Below are 20,678 nucleotides of genomic sequence, written 5' to 3'. Positions count from 1 at the left end.
GGAATTATTTGACCAACTTTTTAAAACATTCCATACATCCAGTGATAATGACAGACTACAGCTAGTCTTGTTCATAAATGTATGGCTACTGAAAATAAATAAATAAAAATGATGTGTTGAAAAAAAACTGCTCTTTTGTTACAAGCTTACCGATTCTTTTCAGCCAAGTTCTTGATTCCTTTTCTTTTTATTATAAATCCTTAAGTGTCTCGTCAAGGGAGCACACACAACTGCATTAACACATTAAAATCCAGTGGATAGTCTCCCTCAGGACTGAAGCTGCCATGGTCAATATTCTCTGCTGTCTGGTTTCAGAGACTCAGTCTTGAAGGTGTAACAAGTTTCACTCAGTTCCTCTAGCCCCACCCACCACCTACTCTCAGTGACATCACACGCTCAGTCAAAACCCTTGCTGGTTCCCACCCCCTGAACAGATAAGAGAAACTTTCCACCTTTTCATAGCAAGAAAGTTAAACTGAGCTTAAAATGAAAGAACAAGCCGTGCTAGCCATGTATAAAATACAACTTTAAAACTAAGGACATTCCTCCTTATGTAAGCTGATATCTGATTTGTATGACTTCATTTGAAAAACTGGTTTCACAGGTTATACTGAAAAATGCTTCACTTCCTGGTATCCATTTACTTTTCCCTTAACAGGCAAGTGAAATGCACCTTTTCATATTGTTCATGAAACCTGAACTGACAGTGTTGGATTAGTAAAGTATCTTATTGCCGTTTAGAACTTTACTAATACCTAATGTTGTTCTACTTAAAGTATTTGCCCCATCTCCTCTCTCCTCCCCATTTTCCTCATTAAATTGGTTATAAAAAAATAAAAAAATAAATCTTAAAGTCGTTCATAACCAGGCAGGTAACAGTTTTTTTTTCTAAACTTCCACATTTTAAGTACATATATAAAATGTACCATGCACCCTTAACTCAAGATGTACTCATCTGCTTTTGTTAACTCTATATAAAGAATTGAGCAAATGAAACCTACCACTGTCTCTCTGTACTTAAAAAAAAAAAAAAAATAAAATAAAAAATCACAATTGTTTGTTTACTGTCTGTCACACTAAGAAACGTCTTAATGCTTCTAGCACCCATACTGAGCACCCCTGCCTCTGGATCTGGGATCTCAGACGCCCCTAAAACTACAAATCAATTATCTACGGTGCAACATTAAAGTTCCTTTCATATTTTTTAATACAGACACAATCCTCTTCTGACCAAAACACAAAACAAACTGCTTCGCATTCAAGATTGCTGTTCTTTTGAGACCAGCAGCCATCTCCATGTTTCTAAATAGACAACGTCTAAAAAAGAAAAATATAAAATTAACAGGTTTGTTACACAAGCAAAACATTTATCCAATTCAACTGATGCGTCAAGTGTGACAAAAAGGTTTCAGTGATTTCTAAAGAATACAAGGGATGTGTCACAGTTCCTAGCCCAACAGGACTTTCATGTGTGTGAAATCATTAGTGCCGATGGGATGAAATAGCTTCACTGATTTAGCAGAGTAATTAACCATCCCCTCCAGGTCTGCAAACCCTGGCAGTGTCACCACAAGGTTTTAAGCATTTCTTTTCTACAGTTACTTTGCCAGCTTTTATGGATGTCCCCTTTTTTTCAAACTAAGACAAAAGGACCAGATTTACTAAGCTTACTAGATAAACTACTCTCAACTTTAATTTAAAGAATCATATTTACACTTCAGTTGTTTAATAGTCTAACAATTATAGTTCTTTTTTTTCCACCTGGGTACACATTTAGCAAAAGTATACCCAGGCACAAGGCCTCCATATAAAAAAAAAAAAATTATACAATAAAATGAAAACACCTATAAATGTAGATTTTTCACAGTTGCAGTAGGTCAAATAAATATAAGTCATCTATAAAAAGTGTCTGGACTTCTAAACAAACCAGGGGACCTAAACCACGCAAAGTGTAACTAAAACACACGATATAGGTAATAAAACAAGGAAAACGCAATATTAGATAACACTCTGACAGATAATAGATGATACTTTCCCTCCAGGGATCCCTCCCATGTACTGGGTTCACTGTCTACATACCATGAAGAATGTTTGTCTAAGGTTCACATGGGCACCAGGCAGCCCACTAATAAAATTCCTAGTCTGGTACATTTCACAATATTTATTGTGGGTTGAGAAGTGATGCTGATTTATTAGTTTAAAGTCTTTTTCAATGCTGCACAGAAACTTCAAAAGTGCTACTTGGATTTAATTAACATGCTAATACCAATTAAACCTAATTTTACAAACTATTAATTCAAACAACTATCAAGTCAACATTAATAAGAAGTAATAGTTTTTTTTTTTTTTTTTGGCAAACACTAAAAGTCTATGAAGTTCCAGTATAAATTTCAAAGAAAACCAACGAGGGGCTGACAGTTAAGCAACATTACATTGTAGAAACACAGAACTAAGCTTTTTTCTGATCATCATTGCTCAATGCATGTGTTACTGATGCTTACAAAATGAACATTCATCCAAGTCCTCCTTTTTCATCTGAAGAGATAGTTCTTTTCCATGAAAACAATCCCATGAGCTAAAAAAAGGAATTTGCTTAGTTGGTGGGGGTTCTTATCTTGACTGATATAATGTGCACAGGTTTCCTCGTGCTTTAAATATCTCCTGGAATACAATGTGCTATGCACACCCCTGTACTGTATGTACAGCAACGTGGTGAACCTTTCATTATCACAGACTAGTCACAAAGATACTACAGCCCAAAAAGAACAATCTGCCAAACACTTGTACTGCCAAATCTGTACTTTTAAAAGACCTACATTCACCATAAACAAAAATGCTTGCAAAATGTCCTTAGGCAGTTTGAAACATATGCAATCACATCACCTGCTAATAAAATTAAGTTTAAATGTTTAACATTTACCCACATATTAAAATGAAGGAGATTTAAGGCAGCACAGCTAAATTATGATTGACTTTTTGTTTTTGTTAAGCTCAAGGAAGAAATAGTAACCTAAAACATTCACTAGTAATACTTCCTTTAATCCAGTAATACTACCTCAAATCACCTGAAGCACTCATCAATTACTCTCTCAGAGATACACATCACTGTGCATTCTGTAGAAGAAAAAGAAAATCTACAGCTAATATATATATATATATCTGTGTGTGTGTGTGTGTGTGTGTGTGTATATATATATATATATATATATATATATATATATATATAGATATATATAATATATATATATATATATATATATATATATATCTATACATTATAGTGGCCACTTTATCTTTACTTCCATGTTTTGTTCTATAAATGCTACTGTGGGTTTCTTGCCCTTATCATGCTTTTCAGCAATTGACCACAGTTCCATTTCAGTGTTAAAAAAGCAGATATAAAGTCGACAGGATTGAAAGGGATTTATTTTATTTTCAAGAACCCCAGGGTACATCCATTAGGCTGGATAATGGGCCATATTCAAGATGGGCATATAGGACATCTAAAGGTTTAATTAAATATTAGAATTTTTTTTAAATTTATTATCTTGATTAATGTTCTCGAATTATTAGTTGTTTTTTTTTGGTTGTTTTTTTTTTTAAAGAAACATAGAGTGCCCTATTATTTTACACAAGATTTTCTCAGCAATTTAGAATGTCCAATTATGTTCCCTCACACAGAATTAGGAGAAGTGAAGGTTCAGGGGGCTTCCTCTGATCCCATAACCAAGACAATTTCCACTTTACACCCAGGAGCTCGAGAGAAGATGTCACAAGTTACAGGCCTATGGAAGACAAAGGCCAGCCCTGCATTTGTCCGCTGATCTCACCAGGCACCTGGACAGTAGGGTCCACTGTAGCAGATGAGGAGAAATGATCTTTGATGGTTTTTGCCTCCCTAAATCAAGGGACCACCAGAGCCAATGCGACGCTCCCCTATGTTCTCTACATTTTTAATAAAGAATAAATGGGCTCCCAAGGACATGCATTTGTTTTCTTTTATTGCATTGAATAAAATGTGCTTCAGATGTGTTTTGTGTAGGAGACAATTCTGAGAAATTTGACAGAAACACGCTCTTATAAATACTAAGTTCCCCACCCAAGCTTTCCACCCCTACCAGTCTAACTGATTTGTATTACTTGATCAATTGTTTCTTCTCTGTGAGAAAAGTACACAGAATGACATACAGCTTTGCATAATTAGATAACCATGCTGTGAGCAAGGCAGAGGGGTCACTGTATACAAGGCTACTGAACTTCACAAGAAAATAAATCAATATTCTGAACCAGCTGACAGCTCATTTTATCTTGGTTATTGCTAGGAGTCAATAAGTTAATTTAAGTTATTAGTCAAAATGTCATAACTATAAAGCAAATGAATCGCATCTTAACAACAACATTTTAATCCATGTTTTCACAAGTGTATAAAAGGAAAACAAATCCTTTCTACCATGTTCCCGACACACACCTTCAGTAGCTTCAATGTGGCAGAGATTCCTGCTGTGTACAATGTTTACACCTTGAAAACCATGGCTTAGAAAAAAGACAGTGCTGTATTCATGCTTTGGCAAGATGGATGAGTTTCTCCTTCAGCTTTTAAATGAGGCATTGCCCATGGACTTTTATTCAGCAGTGAGCACAGCTACCAACACTGCACTCAGGCAAGTAGCAAAGCCGTAACAGGGTCCAGGTGTGGATTTTTAAGATGAGAATTTTACCTGAATCAAAGAGCAACAAAATCATACTGCCCTGTACTGCGATTAAGACTTTGAAGGACAAGCATCTAAAAATGAAATCTTTGGAACGTCTTAGATTTTGAAAACTATTATATATAGCTATTATAATAATTATATATATATATATATATATATATATATATATATATATATATATATATATATATATATATATATATATATATAATTTAATCATTTACCTTTCTTGGTTTGACCTTGTCTTGTAAATCGTATTGTCCAATTCCTTTATAACTAATCCCAAGCCACCAAGGTAGTCCCTGTTTGTCCTGTAAAGCAATAGCTTTATTTAGATGACAGGTCATCTAAAGGGTTCAGATTTGTGGATCTCTCCAAACCTACAGCAAGCCTGGCTATATTAAAATACAAGCATTAAGTAGCTTCTACATTTTTGTTTGTATCCATGATTATAGATGTACATACAGTAAGCTAAGCAAATCATCCTCAGTTCATTCTAAAAAAGAGAAAGTTGCTAAAACAAGCAAACCCTTTATGAATACAGCTAATAAGATTAAGGCTTTCTTACCTTTACTTCATAATAATGCACACCATAAGTAGGAAGGGACTCCACTAGAGTTAAATACCTTTAAAACAGGAAGAAGAGACTACAGTTACTGTAGAATACCCAATCGCACAGTTACTTCTCCTACACTGACTAACACCTGCACACTCTGCTTCTAGCTCTGTGATTATTCCATTAAATACACTTTAACCAACAGCCTGTCACAGTAGCCTGTCTGAAGAAGATTCTTAGGTTTAGCTAGCTGGCATTAAAGAGTTGTATCTACACTCAGTAGATAAAACTCTTGTACCTCGGTTGTGTCGTTATTTTTCCAGGAACAGATATCAGTAACCTCCTGCTTCAGCTAATTTCCACTGACTATTCATTCCACTGATTCATTTTCTTTTAATCCCACCTGTACAGTTAAGTCATTTCTAAATAATTTTGTGACAACTAAAATGACCATAGCCTGCGACAGGCTGGGAAGACTGAAAGCTGCAGCAGACTTCACTTACTGTACAATTGCTTGTCCTCGAGTTATACCTTTCAGCTTCTTGTAATGCTCAATCACTCTGTCTTCACTGTAGAAAGAAAAATAGCAGAGTCTGAATCTTGACTGCACGACACAACCGTGTCCACAATATCACAACAATGTTGCCCGAGACTGCGCAAGCAAAGGTGATTTTCTTTAAAAACTCTCAGTTGTTCATCAGCAATTCATCAGCTCTGCACAAGCCGGCACTTCTCATACACAGCCATCCAGAAAATACTGTCTGCCTCACTGTCCTATCAATTTAGATTACATTGTACTTGTCTGCTTTTTAAACTCCCACAACACAGAATGGATCTCCTCTGCAGATGTTTATTGAAGCATACACAGTTCTAAACTCCAATCTAGCAATCGATCCAGCACTGTCAGTTCATATTCTAGTAGATATTAGATGAAGGACCTTTAAATTAGACTATCTCAATTTAGATCTCCAGGCAGACACTCTGCCAAATGGGGCTTTTTTAATTAACAATGAAGGGCAGAATTGATGAAGCGAACACCATCTCACCAATTTGGGTCTCTGTGCAACAGTAACAGAAGGAGTATTTAAAGATCATTTGGTTATAGTCAAGTGAAAAACAACTCCTGTTTTTTTTTTTTTTTTTTTGACCATTAAAGGATTAGGGACTGGCTACCTTTTCTTGCCAAATGAACACAACTAAACTAATTTCAATTTAGCCACATTGAAAAACCACCCTCCGCAGATAAAAAGGCACAATCAAGTACTGTATGTAGCTTTTGCTACCATGAGAAAAAACACCTCTCATCATACATTCTTACAACAAACAATATTTGATTCACAATACTAAATGGTACAATAAGTAATTGTTTAACAAAGCCATCTCACATGAAAAATAAAGAAGTACCAGTGTACAGTGCCTATAAAGTTGTAAAGTTCATGGACACGTCAGAGTGTGCACAACAGAACACTCAAACTGTACAGGTCATAGAGGAGAACCTGATCAAAATGCTTTAAAAAACTACCAGCGAAACAGCCTGCAAATCACTCATTATAATATCATTCACCATGAATTGCTTGCAAGGCCTGGATTTGTTACCCTTCTGCAGAAAACAAATATGGACCTATCCCTGGGACTTATCTGCTTACCTTGGGAATGCTTCTTGCACGTGACCCTTTCTATAAATAATAATCAGTGTAGTACAACCCAGAAGTATGCTAGTGTGCTATACAAGAATGTTATAAATGGATATTAAATTGCCATATACTTGATAGTAATAAATTACCTACCAGTAAGCAAGTGATGGATGTTCCTTCAAAACTTTGGTAGGAAGAGCTGGCAGTTTCTTGAGATCTGCTCTTGCACTTTCATCACTGTAATCAAGCAAATGATTTAGCAATTAATAGGAAAGCAAAACAAGGCATGTTTTTGTATTCAATCTAAATGTATTGCAAGTGCTTGTATTACTGTACAGTAGCTATTTGAATTAGCATCCACTTGTTGGAAATGGAAACCATAAATAATCATCAGTTATTCTATAAGCCCTTCTGAAATGACAATTCTATACAGTTAGTGCAAGAAACTGTAGTTTATTGAATTTCAGTTGGAAATATAAACCTTCTTGATTATTACAAATAAAAAGAAATGAAAGAGAAGGTGTTGGCAGCACACAGTAATTAATTTGCTTCAATGTTTTCTGCAAGTACAGCAGATTAGGCTCTATGCATGCTCAAACCTGAAAATGAGAAGCAGACTTTGTTGTGTTATAGAAATGTCTTCAAGCATGCTCATGATAAACAATTCCGTGTTTAAAAACACACACACACACTCGCTTTTATGTGATTTAATCTTCACATGTGGCTTCTTGATTATTCTTTACTTAACTCAAGCCAAATATCTCCACATATTGAATATCTCAAAACTGTCATCTCTTGAGTGAATACTGTATGTGTTCAAACATGCAAAAAATATTTAAAAGGTACTTTCAGTACTAATACACTATAGCTAGACATTCACTCAAGGAGAAGAGTGTTTGCAAACATTGTTGCAAACTATACAAAACTAGGTTTCTTTATTCTACACATTAAAGCAGTAGTTTAAATATTGTAAACAAATGTTCTCTAAACATATCTAGATCTTCTCCACAAATTACCATTTATGGCAGGTTTTTATTTATTTATTTTTATTTATTGTAAGTCAACGTTATGTCAATACTGAGATTATTGGGGTCCTATATTATTTCACCCACACTGAGTAGATGTGTGCAAATTGGTAGGTAATTTAAGCCTGTGGTTGCTTCAGTCAGTATATACAGGGTTAAAAATATCAAAATAAAACATAAGGCTTATGTCAATCTCAAGTGATAGACAGAGTACACAGTGACTCACTGATCATACAACATGGGGAAAACCAATGTTCCACTACAAATTACGGTAAGAGTTCATAAGACACAGCTTAAATTAGCCCAGCCATTCCATGGCCAGAAGTCGGCAAAAGAAAGCCACCATAACAGTATTTAGATTCCACTAACCTCAATATCAAAAACTAGAGGTTCTGGCGATGGTTCTGATGAGTAAGGATCTAACTAAACATGCAGGGGTGGCAAAAATACAAACTTATACCATTGCTGGGTGATAATTTGTAAGCACAGTTAAACCAAGTTTACAGCAGTAGAACTGTCCCTGCTCCACTAACACTGGTATACAGTTGCTCCTTGCGTATCCCACTGCAGTGGGACCACAGTAAGGACGGATAATTAGAATGCCAGATGAATGAATCCTGTTTGAAACGCTATCTTACACAGCTGTAACAATTACTATAGTCACATAATTATTGTTTTGAGATTCAGCATTTATTAGGGAGCTCCCCTAAATCCCTTGTTTAGGGAGATACAGGATATTAATGCTTGTGACAGGGTAGACACATGCCAAGTGGGTGCGCGCATTCGCTGCTGAGTGACAGGCAAGAGTCTGAGACGGAGGTTGACACTGATACACCCTGCAGGCAAAGAGATTTTATTTACATATCAACACTCTGAACAGCTCACGTGACACTGGCAGCAATGGCAGCACACGGAGCTCATGCAACACAGTGTACGAAAACTTTGGTGGGATCTACAATCTGTGAAATAATCTTCTCTGTTCAATAATAAACAAACCCCGGCTACTCATCTGGCTGTTTTGGACTTGCTTACTCCCTCTTTGGTACCGAACCCTGGTTCTGGTTCTCTCTCACTCACTCACACACACACACTGTACTCAAGAGCTTGACCATAACAGATAAATAGTTAGGGTGGACATGTGATGGGCGGATACACAGCGGATTTCTGTACAGCATTTTGCATTCATGTCAGTAAAGAGGTAGTAAAATGCATCGAAAAAGCACACAATCTTAAGAAAATGTTCTTCATTGTGCACTAAATTTAAAGTTTGCAGCCCTGCAGTAAAATATGCAGAACATGAACAATTTAAAATAATGCACAAAACTATTTTATGGTAATAGATGACACTGCTTACCATTATTGTGGTTTAAGAACCACTGTATTAATATATTATATATATTGCTATTTCAAAATAAAATATTCCTTATTATGATATATCAAGTCCATCTCTGCCTTCAGCACAGGGATTATGGATTTGCTGTGATTGCAATCCAGTGAGTACATTTAAACAAACTGTTTCTTTATTCGGAATGTGTTTATGAGTGTTGTGATGACTGGCCTCACTGTAGCATATGCCTGTCAGCTATCTGGAATTCATTACAATGTCTGTGTTATGTTATCGTTTCAACACACTGGCAAGAGTATAAAAGTAATGTGTCAGCTATATTACTAACGAAAAGACTGCCTCCAGTAGAACACCACTGGCCTGGGAAAGCTCTGGGTGTTACAAAACCCAGAGACTTAACTGTATTGTACCTTCCATTCTTGCTTTTGCTTTTATCATCCCTAATTTTCTGTAGTTATTTAGTAACGTAAAGGATGATACATTTCTCATACCGCAGTTCCTGTCACATGACTTCCTGACTAGCCTGGGGCAACAGGAACCTGGAACTGGGACAGAGATAAAATCTATACAGACCTTATCTCACTGTTGCCCAAAAAAGAGCAAACACAGACAATAAAAAACAAACAAGGAAAATAGGTACCAAAATGTATAAATACAGACTTTTGTACAGAGGAAAAGGCAAGCCAACCATTATCTTGGTTGAAGGTTTGATTTTGTACAATAAAACTTTCATTATCAATGTTCCCTTTAGGGCTGATTTCAAAGTACTGCTGAGTGTAGCATAAAAATAAAAATAAAAAGTTTGAAAATGCAAGCCAATATCTAACTCCATGCTTTGAATCCACAAACAACAAAATAGATCATAGACTAAGCAGTAGCCAGTGGTTAAATTGTTCTTGATTAAAAGAAAAAAACACATTTTACACCAGAGATAATCAAGTTGAAACAAAATCAACTGGTTTAAACAAAACGGGTGCCATGTCCATAAACTTCATATATATAATATATATTATATATATATATATATAATATATATATATATATATATATTATAAAATATGATATTTATTTTAAATAAAACAAAAGTTGAACTAATTCAAACAAAGTTGAAATACTTGTATTTTTGCAAAAGTTTACCTTGCATACGTATGCATACGTATGGTTAACCAATTACTTCTGACTTTTTACAGATGTAAATCGTCTACAATTAACAAATTTATTTTATTCTCTTCATGGGCACTAGTGTTAACCACCAGTGACATCACTTAGACTTTTTCATATATATATATATATATATATATATATATATATATATATATATATATATATATATATATATATATATAATCTCAATCCTAAAATGATTGGTGATGCTAAACTTTTGGCCATAGCTGTACAATGACACAATGTTGACACAGTCATCAATATTAACTGGGTTGGTTTCAAGGGAGAAACAATAGCAGTGGCTAGTTCAGCTTTCCATCATTGTTCTCTCTTTTGTCTATTCCATTCTGATGTTGGGGGACGTACAAATTGAATGAAACGTATTTTTAACGAAGCAACACATTAGAGTACCAGCTAGAGGATCAAGTGACAGAAAAAAGTATACCGTTGGTGTACACATTCCAGCAAACCTGCTGTTTACACAGTCGGACACCAAACAGTTGTAGGCAAGTAGTTAGTGCTCCACTAACTACAAGATGCAAAATTCCATCATTCACACAGTGGCCAGGGCAAAAAAAACCTGGAATGCTTCAAACTGGAACTGCCCTGCTATTTATATTCCGTGTGATTATTCCCCAGAAATGTATAAATCAAATTCTGATTAGGTATTTTAATGAAAATAAACGTAACTCACACACACACACACACACACACACACACACACACACACACACACACACACACACACACATATATATATATATATATATTATATATAATATATATATATATATATACGCGTGATCCCCATAATCATTGTTTGTAGAAACGTGGAAAAGTATTAGTAAAACATTAACAAACAACTTTGACCTTTTCTGCTTGTTTGTTCAATGAGACATTTCCAACTAACACGTTTATACTGGGTTCAGATTTTCCAGAAAAACTTTCAAGCAGGTTACACGGTACAGCTCAATAAGTGCAATATAGTAAAGACAGTTAGCTGAAAATAATTCACGGGTAAAGTTATTGCATTGCGAACGTGTGTGTCAGCACAGTTTCGGTAGACTAGCAGCTAGCTTACACACCCCAGCTTCAATGCAACTGTCAAGTGCATCAGGGTGAGGCCCCAAAAGGGCAGCTGCAGAAAAAAAGCACCGCATTGATCGCCTCAGCAAGGCAGCTGACACACTCTCTTGCTTTACATAAATTAACTGTTTTCTTATCTAGTGTTGTCGCTGGCTTGACATATTACACACACGTAACGCTTTTATACTGCTAGCTCCCACCACCATCGTGAATGTGGAATCTGTACTTCACATCTTCTCATAAATGTAACCACAGGTTTCGCAAACATCGTTTTGTATAATCATGGAGATAATTTGCAGACAGAAATGTAAAGAGACCGTTCTTCTCCATAATATCAACACAACGCAATACCTCTGGAATTAAAACATCACCACATCGTTAATTAAACCAGCAGAAATTAACAAAAAGCAAAACAGTGAACTTCAAGTGCAACTTAAAATAAATAAATAAATAAATAAATACAAAATAAACATCATAGCTCACCTTATATAGTCTCCTTTTGATTCCTGCAAATTAAAATAAATAAATAAATAAATGTGTTTCATAAATTGCGGATATTGCTTCAGTGCAACAGTATTAAGTTTCGTTGAAACAGTTCCTGAATATACGGTATAACGAGTTTCTGTTTCTACTTTATAATCGTCAAAACGGTAAACTCTGGTTAAAAATAAAAAGTAGCTACTGTAACTCCAAGTGCAGAATCTGCATCCAAAGGTTAACAGTTGTTGATAAGGTTCAACCAAGAAGCACCTTGGCTTTTCCTCCACAAGTAACAATGAACTCCTCCTCCAGAAGCAAACCAAAAAATAAATCAGGGGATATGCAGTACAAAACTTTTTTTTTTTTTTTTTTTTTTTTAATTGTTGTGCATACAACTACAGACGTTTGCACAGGTTCATATTAAATACCACACACTAAATACACACTCACAGAAACAGTGCACAGAGTAACAGATTTGCTTAAAAGAAAATGGGAATACATCCATGACTCATGTATATATTTGAATTGAGTGCAAACATAATCTCATCTCGAAGCACAAATGTACAACTTGAATTTCAATTGGCCTCGTCTTGCACTAAGTTACTGGTTGCATGACACATTCTTTCTAACTCAAAAACTATAGAAAAAACAAACAAAAAAAAAAACCCTTACCTGCAAGGTGTACGCTACTAATTTAAAGACTGTTTCACTTTCCACTTCTATATCCTCCTGTGTACAAAGAAAAGCCGTAAGAAACAAATCCAAAAATGAAACAAAACGAATTTAAAAAAAATTATAAAAACCTCGGAGACGTTCCCACTCTCGTACCTTCAAATTCCACTCAATTTCAGACTCGACTAACTCCACAGAGAAAATGGGGGGAGTTGGAATAATGTAAAAATTAATATATTACACGCAGTATGCAACAATCGATTAAATACAATTTGCACCAACGTTCATTAGAATAAAATAAATTGAAGTGGAAGTTTGAAGATAAGTTATTAATAACTATAAGAACTCAGTCGTAATAACACCCTCCCTCTCGAATTTGGTATATCTTGACAGAGCAAGTTTGACGATATTCAGTTGCCATACTCTTCTTCTAGAAATGCAATTCTTCCATTTAATCTCCTGGAGGACGGGTGCCTGTAGAACATATATATATATATGATGTATTCCACTGGAAGTGTGTTTAGTCTTTTATCCGGTGGGTATTAATGGGTCGCTATTAATAGAGTATACGCTAGCTCTTGAGCACTGTATCAGTTCCAGTGCACATGTACCCTACATATCTACTTCTTTGGTAGCATAGGTAAATCAGAAGAAAAAGGAAACGTGTTATAACTGTGCATGCTCTTTAAAATGCGTATTTATGCCTACTCATAAAATGTTATCACGGTAAACTTGTGTGGTATTTTTGCAGTTTATGGAAATACTGTATAGGCATTGGTTTGCTGTGTAACAAGGTTGCTAACTAGTTTTCCTTTGTTCATAATCTTCACAGTGACTAAAAAAAAAAAAAAAACATTAGCACCAGGAAATGTATAGGGCTTACCGCAGTACTAATTCCATATAATTGTATTTTACCATTAAAGATCCAGAAGTTGTGGGTATGTAGGGGAACTTCAATATGCAATATTCACATCAAACATATGTACGATGTGTTATTTAAAAAAAAAAAAATACAACTGTAAAACATAAAGAAACCCAAACCAAACCCATCACACCCCAGTCATGACAACTGTCCATTCTATTCATTTATTACTATTATTATTATTATTATTATTATTATTATTATTATTATTATTATTATTATTATTATTATTATTTATTATTATTATTATTACCCAAGGTGCCATAAAATAGGTAAATCTTTATCTTCAGGACTGGTTATAACACATTCTGTTACTTCTTCAGTGGCAGAATATAGCAGTTTGCATTCCCACTTTTCAGGAAATAGTGTCAGTAATATTATTGTAAGACTGTATGTCACACTGCTGAATTGGGTCACATGTATTATTTGAATTGAATGGGGTTTGTTTAATAAAAGTACAACATTGATGCATTAGATTTGTAAATCTAATGTAATTTAAGCTAATGTTGCTCTTGTTTTCATAATATTGCCTACAGGGAAGTGAAATGTTTGGTTTTCTTTGGCCAACCCATACCTTAAATTATCAAGAATTATTAATAACTGGATATTAAGTTACATGCGTTTGAAATAAATCACAGGTGAAACAAATTTACATGGAGGAATGCTTAAATAATAATTTTGTTCTAGGATTTGAAGCAGTGAATTAGCTTGGTGGGAAAGTGCGGACCAAGAAAAATATTTGGTGGCCAAGATTAACATTTTTAAAATAATTTCAGGCAAAAACAGAGTACAAACTACAAACCCATTTGCCAAATAAAAATCAATATCTTTTATCATTTCATCATTTTGTACCCAACTGCACCAAGACGTTTTGAGAAATAGTAGTGCAGGTGAATTTTGACTATGATACAAGGTGTAGTATACACAATACATATGGGTCCCTAACCTGGTCTTTTGTACTATTTTATGTTGCGACACATTTGTTTTTATTTGGTTGTTTATTTGGTTTGTTCCATTGTCGTAGCCCCCCCGGGAGGGAGGGAGGGTGGGGTGGAGGGGAGGGAGGGGAGGTCCACTGGAATACTGCCAAGCACACCAAAGCTGATGGACTCCTGAGAACAGAAGGTTGGTTTCCATTTAAAAAAGAAAGTTGTTTTCAAGTACCAAATTTCTACTTTCACTAGCAATAATTAACTTATCTCACTTTGACTTGATGTCTGTAATAATAGGCTTTCCACAGTTTAATGAAATTACCAATTAAACTGCTTGTGAGTTTGTAGTTTACAGCTGTATGTAGGCTAGCACTGGTAATACCAGTAAATTGCAGGTTAGCGGAATTAATACATAGTTCTTGGGTTTTTCAATGTATTGTAGAAAAATCTAAAAACAAAACAAAAAAATGAAGTCCTTACCATGTACTGTGCGTGGTATTGTTGAGGATTACAGAAGTATTTAGCATTTTAAATGGGTGAATTCATTTTAACTGCAGTGAGATTACATGAGCAAAGAAAAAAATGTAATAACGGTTTAATCATGTTCAGGACATTTGAATTGAGTCATGAATCAACATAACGGTAAAACTCCTAACGACATTTATATCTTAAAAATTTAATTCCCTGAACTTGCAGAGAGCTGGATCTCAGCCAGACTCCGAGCTATCAGGTTTTTTAACGGTTGTCTTCGGTAAATGCCATGTGTACAAAAGCACATTTGGAAATCCAACCGTTTTCTTGGCACACCATACGTTTGTGGATATGACCTCTGGAAACCACAGCATCATAGTTTCCATCGCTCTACTTCTCACAGCTATCCCATCTCAGTCTAGTTATTCAAATAAAAACACAATGACCTTGGAACTGCCTTTTCGGTATATTGTTGATTGGGAAATAGAGGAACCGTCCATACAGTATATATTATAAAACAAATATCAGTGAAACCAGATGAAGATCAAGTATTTCAAACTGGTAACAAAATAAATACATTTTTTAAAAAAAATGCCAACTAGTACTTGTATGGCACATTTTTCTCTCCCAAAAAGGGTCTTAGTTTTAATATCAAACGGTTATCACGCTGTAAAACTTTGCAGATGGTAAGTTTTGAATTATAAACACTTTGATCTAATGCCTCCTTAACATTAATCACATGTATATTTCCAGGAAACCCACATCCAAGATACACCATGGCTTTCAGAAAAAAAAAGTCTATGCACTGAAAATTGTTTTTAGACTGTGTACAAAAATGTATTTCAGCATTCAACTGAAACTAACTGGGATAAACAGAACAGCAGCAAAATTATCTTTTTTTTTAATCATTATTGACATAGGAAAAAGCACAATAGAATGCCGGCTCAAATACTATCAAGATTAGATTGATTAAATTACAGATGTGTGCAACAACAAGATCATTAAATAATCACACTTAATTACATTTTATATAAAAGCATCCCTTACCTTGTAGATGAAGGCTTTTGCATTTAGAAAAAACAATTCCACGGTTGTATTGTCTTTTAAGAATGATATGCTCTCAATGTAAAATCTGTAAAATATCAATTAGAAACATCTCAGTATTATTCAAAGTCCTCTTTTTTAGGTTTCTGTGGTTTGAAACCTTAAAGGTAAGATCACATCTGTTACCCCAGCATATTGGACTGTTTTATAACTTATTGAAAGAGAGGAAGCTTTTAGCCTACTGGAAACACGCCAAACCATTTTTAGAAAGTTTACAATGAATCTCGATTGTTCTCATACATTGTGATCAAATCCAGGTTGTGGTGCTATTTTGTTCTAAAGTCAATAAAAAAATTTAAAAAAAAAGGTTTAACACAACGAACCTCAAGCTCTTTCAAGGTTGTAATAAGCTTTTCAGTCCAGTGCTTTTTCTGAACATAAGGCTTTAATCTGTCTGAGTTCACAGGTGAAATGGGGTTATCAGCTTTTAAGTGTTCTGGAATGAAAATCTGAAATGCTTCAATTCAACTTAGCACATTTGACATCTCTTCACTGAATCAGCTGGGGAATTGAACAATTTTCAGCACAGTGATAAACTTTGGCCAATATTTACTATTTTTCAAGAGAACATACTGTATTCAGCTTAATTTACCAAGCAGCAGAATTAGTAGTATTAGATTTTCTTCTTTTTTCACAATCAATAATACATTAAGAATAAGTTCATTGTATGAAGGGGGATCGCTAAACTAAACACAAAGACCCAGACCTATTTGAAAGAGTTTTATCTGAAATTTTTTATAAAAAGACATATTTTAAATAACTTTGCGAGACACTGATTTGAATAAGTAAATACACAATAATAATAATTAAAAAAAAAAAAAAACATTACTTTTTTTCTGTTAAAATAGCAATAATGATATGACCACATAATGTAATATGATTTACAACGATGTGTATAGGGATGGGACTTTAGCACAGCCTACTGGAAAGTATTAAAATCACCTACAATTGTAAAATGTTTGTGGAATGTGGTCGGTGAAGTTTAAAAAGTGATACATCTAAATGCTATCATAAAGCTTTGCCTGACTGAACTGACAAGTCAGTTGCTACAGATTAAAAAGTTATTAATGCATCAATACATGTTTCAGCATACAGCATACCGGGACCAAAGAAGTCTATCATTGAGTATATAAGGCTGTCAACATAGAGGAATAATTGTGTTTCCAAGCTCTGCAGCAAAATGACACATCACTCACCTGACTAGGAAGTTCAAAACAGCAGGTCCAGGTTTCTTAGAAAAATCATGTTCTAGTACTTTGCGATCCAGCTGGAGCCAGGTACATTGGCCACTGAAGAAAGAATGGAAACATATACAATAAAAAGAATAAATATTGCATATGTTTTTTTTCAATTGCACTTACAACTATGGCCAAAAGTTTTGCATCACCCTATAGAATTAACACATTTTGCTTCATAAAATCTAATGAAACCTGCTGGATAATGTTATGTTAACATGTTGAGTTACATACTGCTTTGTGGTTTTCCATATAACTGACAGTTTTTGAAAAATTGAAAAATATGACATAGATTTCAAATTCTAACATGAAATACTATACTACTATTATGGCCTCTGGTAGACTTTTGCAATGTCAATCATTTTGTAGTTTCTTTGATTACATGATGTTAAATAAAAGATTGAAATTATGTTCATATATATATATATATTTGTTTTATATTTATGTCTTGATCCTATCATTCTAGTTGATAGGCTTTTTAATCAACTTGCTAAAGGACTGCAATGTTGCTACATGTCTGTAAGGTTAGCAGTGTGTTTTTCATCACCCCAAAAAACTTTCTTTTGTGAACGAGGCTCTGTGAGTGTTTACACAGTATCATTGTTTTTCACCTAACAGGTTTTATAGTGTAAGCAAAGCACACAAGGTAAATACAAAGGGATTTAAGCTCATTAGGTTTTTCTATGTCCATAATTGTCAACCTGAAACGACATCTTCCTCTGTACGCTGTTGAAGACTTTAAACCATAGAACCACAAATCTGATATTCTAGAGAAGAATAACTTTATAAATTGATTTCACAGTCATAACATGGATCCAGTGACAAATATGAGGTCAGAATGACACATATACCAAACTAGGAGTAGCCTGACACGTTTACAAGCATGAAAGCCTTCAAGGCACCATTCTAAACCAAAGTCATTACTACTAAGAAAAGAATGTTCTCAAAACAGGAAAAGGACAAGCCTGTGAAACCAGCTAGATCCAGCTGGTACTATTGTATAAGCCACTTCCCTTTCAATCAATGGACATTACCCACATTTAAAATTCATTTTTAATCAGATATCTACAGGAACAATCAATTAGTATGTTATTGGAACTTTCCTCTGAGAAGCAGTTTCTTAGATTTGTGAAATATATACAGATGCACCTTTTTCTTTAAGACAACACTTCATTCCCTTTCATGCTTAATATAATGGTATGGTAAAATACTTTTTTTACTTCTTATACAAAAGTTAAATACTGCAATACCTACAACAGAACATATGTCAAGTACACCAAATCTACGCTACTGAAAAAGTTACAGTATAGTCATCAGTAAATGTACTATTAACTTTATTTTGTTGTATTTCCATAACAGTGTTTTGATGGTACTGTACACCCAATTAAAACAATACAAGCAGGGTCTGTTTTAGTTATTGCAGTGCTAGCACAAGCGTTTTTAGCACACTGGCATTTTCAGGTTGAAATAAAATCTACTGCAGAGGAATCATACAGGATACATTAGAAAATCAGGATTATAAAGATAATCACCTTGATAGGACTTTGTGGATTAATGATTGCTAATGAAATGCCAGGGCATTATAGTGGTGTTTCACATGAAATGAATGGGAAAGAAAAAGCTGAATATACTATTGACAGTAATAGGGTTTTACTTACGTATCATCAATAAAGTTTATTCCAAAGTATTCTTTTTCTTTGAGGTTAAAATGAGATGCTACCAAGTCCAACAGTTCTCGTGACAAAAGCTTTGGCTGTAAAAAGAAAAATGTATTCAACAAAGATACTGTTGTATTCGTGTTTTAATAATGTGTAGTATACTGAGATGGAAAAAAATCCACTGTTACATACAAGAAATTAATGTTCTACAATAGTTTTTGTTTCAGTCGTTTTTTCTTAAATTAAGCTTTAGCAATAAAGGCACAAATACAGTTAGGTGTAAATAGGCCACCACTCCACCCACAAAGCTATGTGTACCGGTTTTAAAACACACCCCATTACTATATTACTCTGTTGTCTGTGAGATCATTATAACTGTGGCGAGCCTATTATACCTGAACCAGTAGTTCCAGTTTTCTCTCATCCAGGAGATGCACCTGGCAGAGCCTGCCTTCGGACATCTGCAAGACAAGAGCATCAAATCAATAGGCTGTGTGCCTTTCTTTTTTCCTGAAAATTCAATATCGTTTTTCGTAAGTCTTCAAGAGGTTTCGAAAAAAATAACTGTAAAAGCAGCATTATAGAATTCTGTCTTGACGACTGAAGGCCTAAAAATCGATACAGCCATGCATTTAATTTCTCAGAGAAATAATTGTCTTCTGATTTAGCTTGCAGAGTAATACAACTGATTTTTAATCCAGTGGCAATAGTCTGCATTTCTGATAACATCTGGCAGTGTCAGCACCTGTATGTTTTTTATAACAAACATTTAAATCATTTCAGCTATAGTTATGCAAGGATGTTTTTTTTACAGAATAGCTGCTGTACACATTGCAATATAATGAGCTCAAAGGGCAACTGGAACATTTGGAAGAAACTACAGTCCCACCATTCTGAAGAAATGTGACAATACTCTATACAGTTTATAATGATAAAATATGATGTTTAAATATTCATTTTGATGTATGAATCACTGCAAAATGAATATAAAATCCAAAAGGTGTACTCTGATTCACACATTAATTTGTAAGAACCTCTAACAAATAGGCTCTTGTTCAGCAACACGTGGGGCAGGAATCATTATTGTATTATATTGAAACCCATTTTTTAAAACTGTGGAGCAATCAGATAGGGACACAATAAATGTAACTCTACAGAAACAGCAATGTAGATGACACATCAATAATGTAGTTAGAGAGCTGCTCACCCAATTAGCTAGTAAGTATCAAAGAAAGCCTCATTTTCCAGTCTGCATGAAAGCCAACAAAGAAATAACCACAGGCCCAATTCAATTAAGCCAGGAGTTTTGGGAAAATATAAATCTAAATGCAATAATTCTTAATTCAATCCAAATTAATATTGCACATTTGCTTAATAATTACGATTTACATGAATTTACATTTTCCCCAAATGCCATTTTGCAGCTGCAAGAATAACTAGTTGATATTTAAATGAAAGTAAATGCAATGTCAAAAAATCTAATCCAGCAAAAAATGAGTTACAGCTAAATTCAAACAACATAGTCTTGCAGGTGTCTAAGTGTGATTCTATTCCTACTGCCTTTGCATTTATCAACAACCGCCAAAAGTAAAAGAAAAAAAAATACAGATTCCAACAGTTGCCAAGAGATTAACATAGAGTATTTTAGATTTTCCCCATAACAAAGAATTCACTAACTTGGT

The 20,678-nt window shown here is 34.5% G+C and overlaps 1 protein-coding gene across 4 annotated transcripts in view; it reads right to left on the bottom strand.

Annotated features, from left to right (window-relative positions):
* Window positions 1-20,678, bottom strand: part of LOC121328589 (FERM domain-containing protein 4B-like) — a 57,744-nt gene that overhangs the window by 11,898 nt on the left and 25,168 nt on the right. For all 4 annotated transcript variants that reach the window (XM_041273382.1, XM_041273379.1, XM_041273380.1 and 1 more), the window contains exons 2-11: window positions 19,392-19,457; window positions 18,997-19,091; window positions 17,300-17,392; window positions 16,047-16,131; window positions 12,675-12,731; window positions 12,006-12,028; window positions 7,056-7,139; window positions 5,772-5,837; window positions 5,281-5,338; window positions 4,937-5,023 (exon numbers count right to left, since the gene is read on the bottom strand). In XM_041273382.1, coding sequence (XP_041129316.1) covers window positions 4,937-5,023; window positions 5,281-5,338; window positions 5,772-5,837; window positions 7,056-7,139; window positions 12,006-12,028; window positions 12,675-12,731; window positions 16,047-16,131; window positions 17,300-17,392; window positions 18,997-19,091; window positions 19,392-19,457 — 714 coding nt within the window. The remainder of the gene's footprint in view (window positions 1-4,936; window positions 5,024-5,280; window positions 5,339-5,771; window positions 5,838-7,055; window positions 7,140-12,005; window positions 12,029-12,674; window positions 12,732-16,046; window positions 16,132-17,299; window positions 17,393-18,996; window positions 19,092-19,391; window positions 19,458-20,678) is intronic.

The sequence above is a fragment of the Polyodon spathula genome, chromosome 16, assembly GCF_017654505.1.
Source record: "Polyodon spathula isolate WHYD16114869_AA chromosome 16, ASM1765450v1, whole genome shotgun sequence".
Classification (NCBI taxonomy): domain Eukaryota; kingdom Metazoa; phylum Chordata; class Actinopteri; order Acipenseriformes; family Polyodontidae; genus Polyodon; species Polyodon spathula.
The sequence above is the reverse complement of the archived record's forward strand: the minus strand, read 5'-3'. Positions and strand labels throughout refer to the sequence as shown.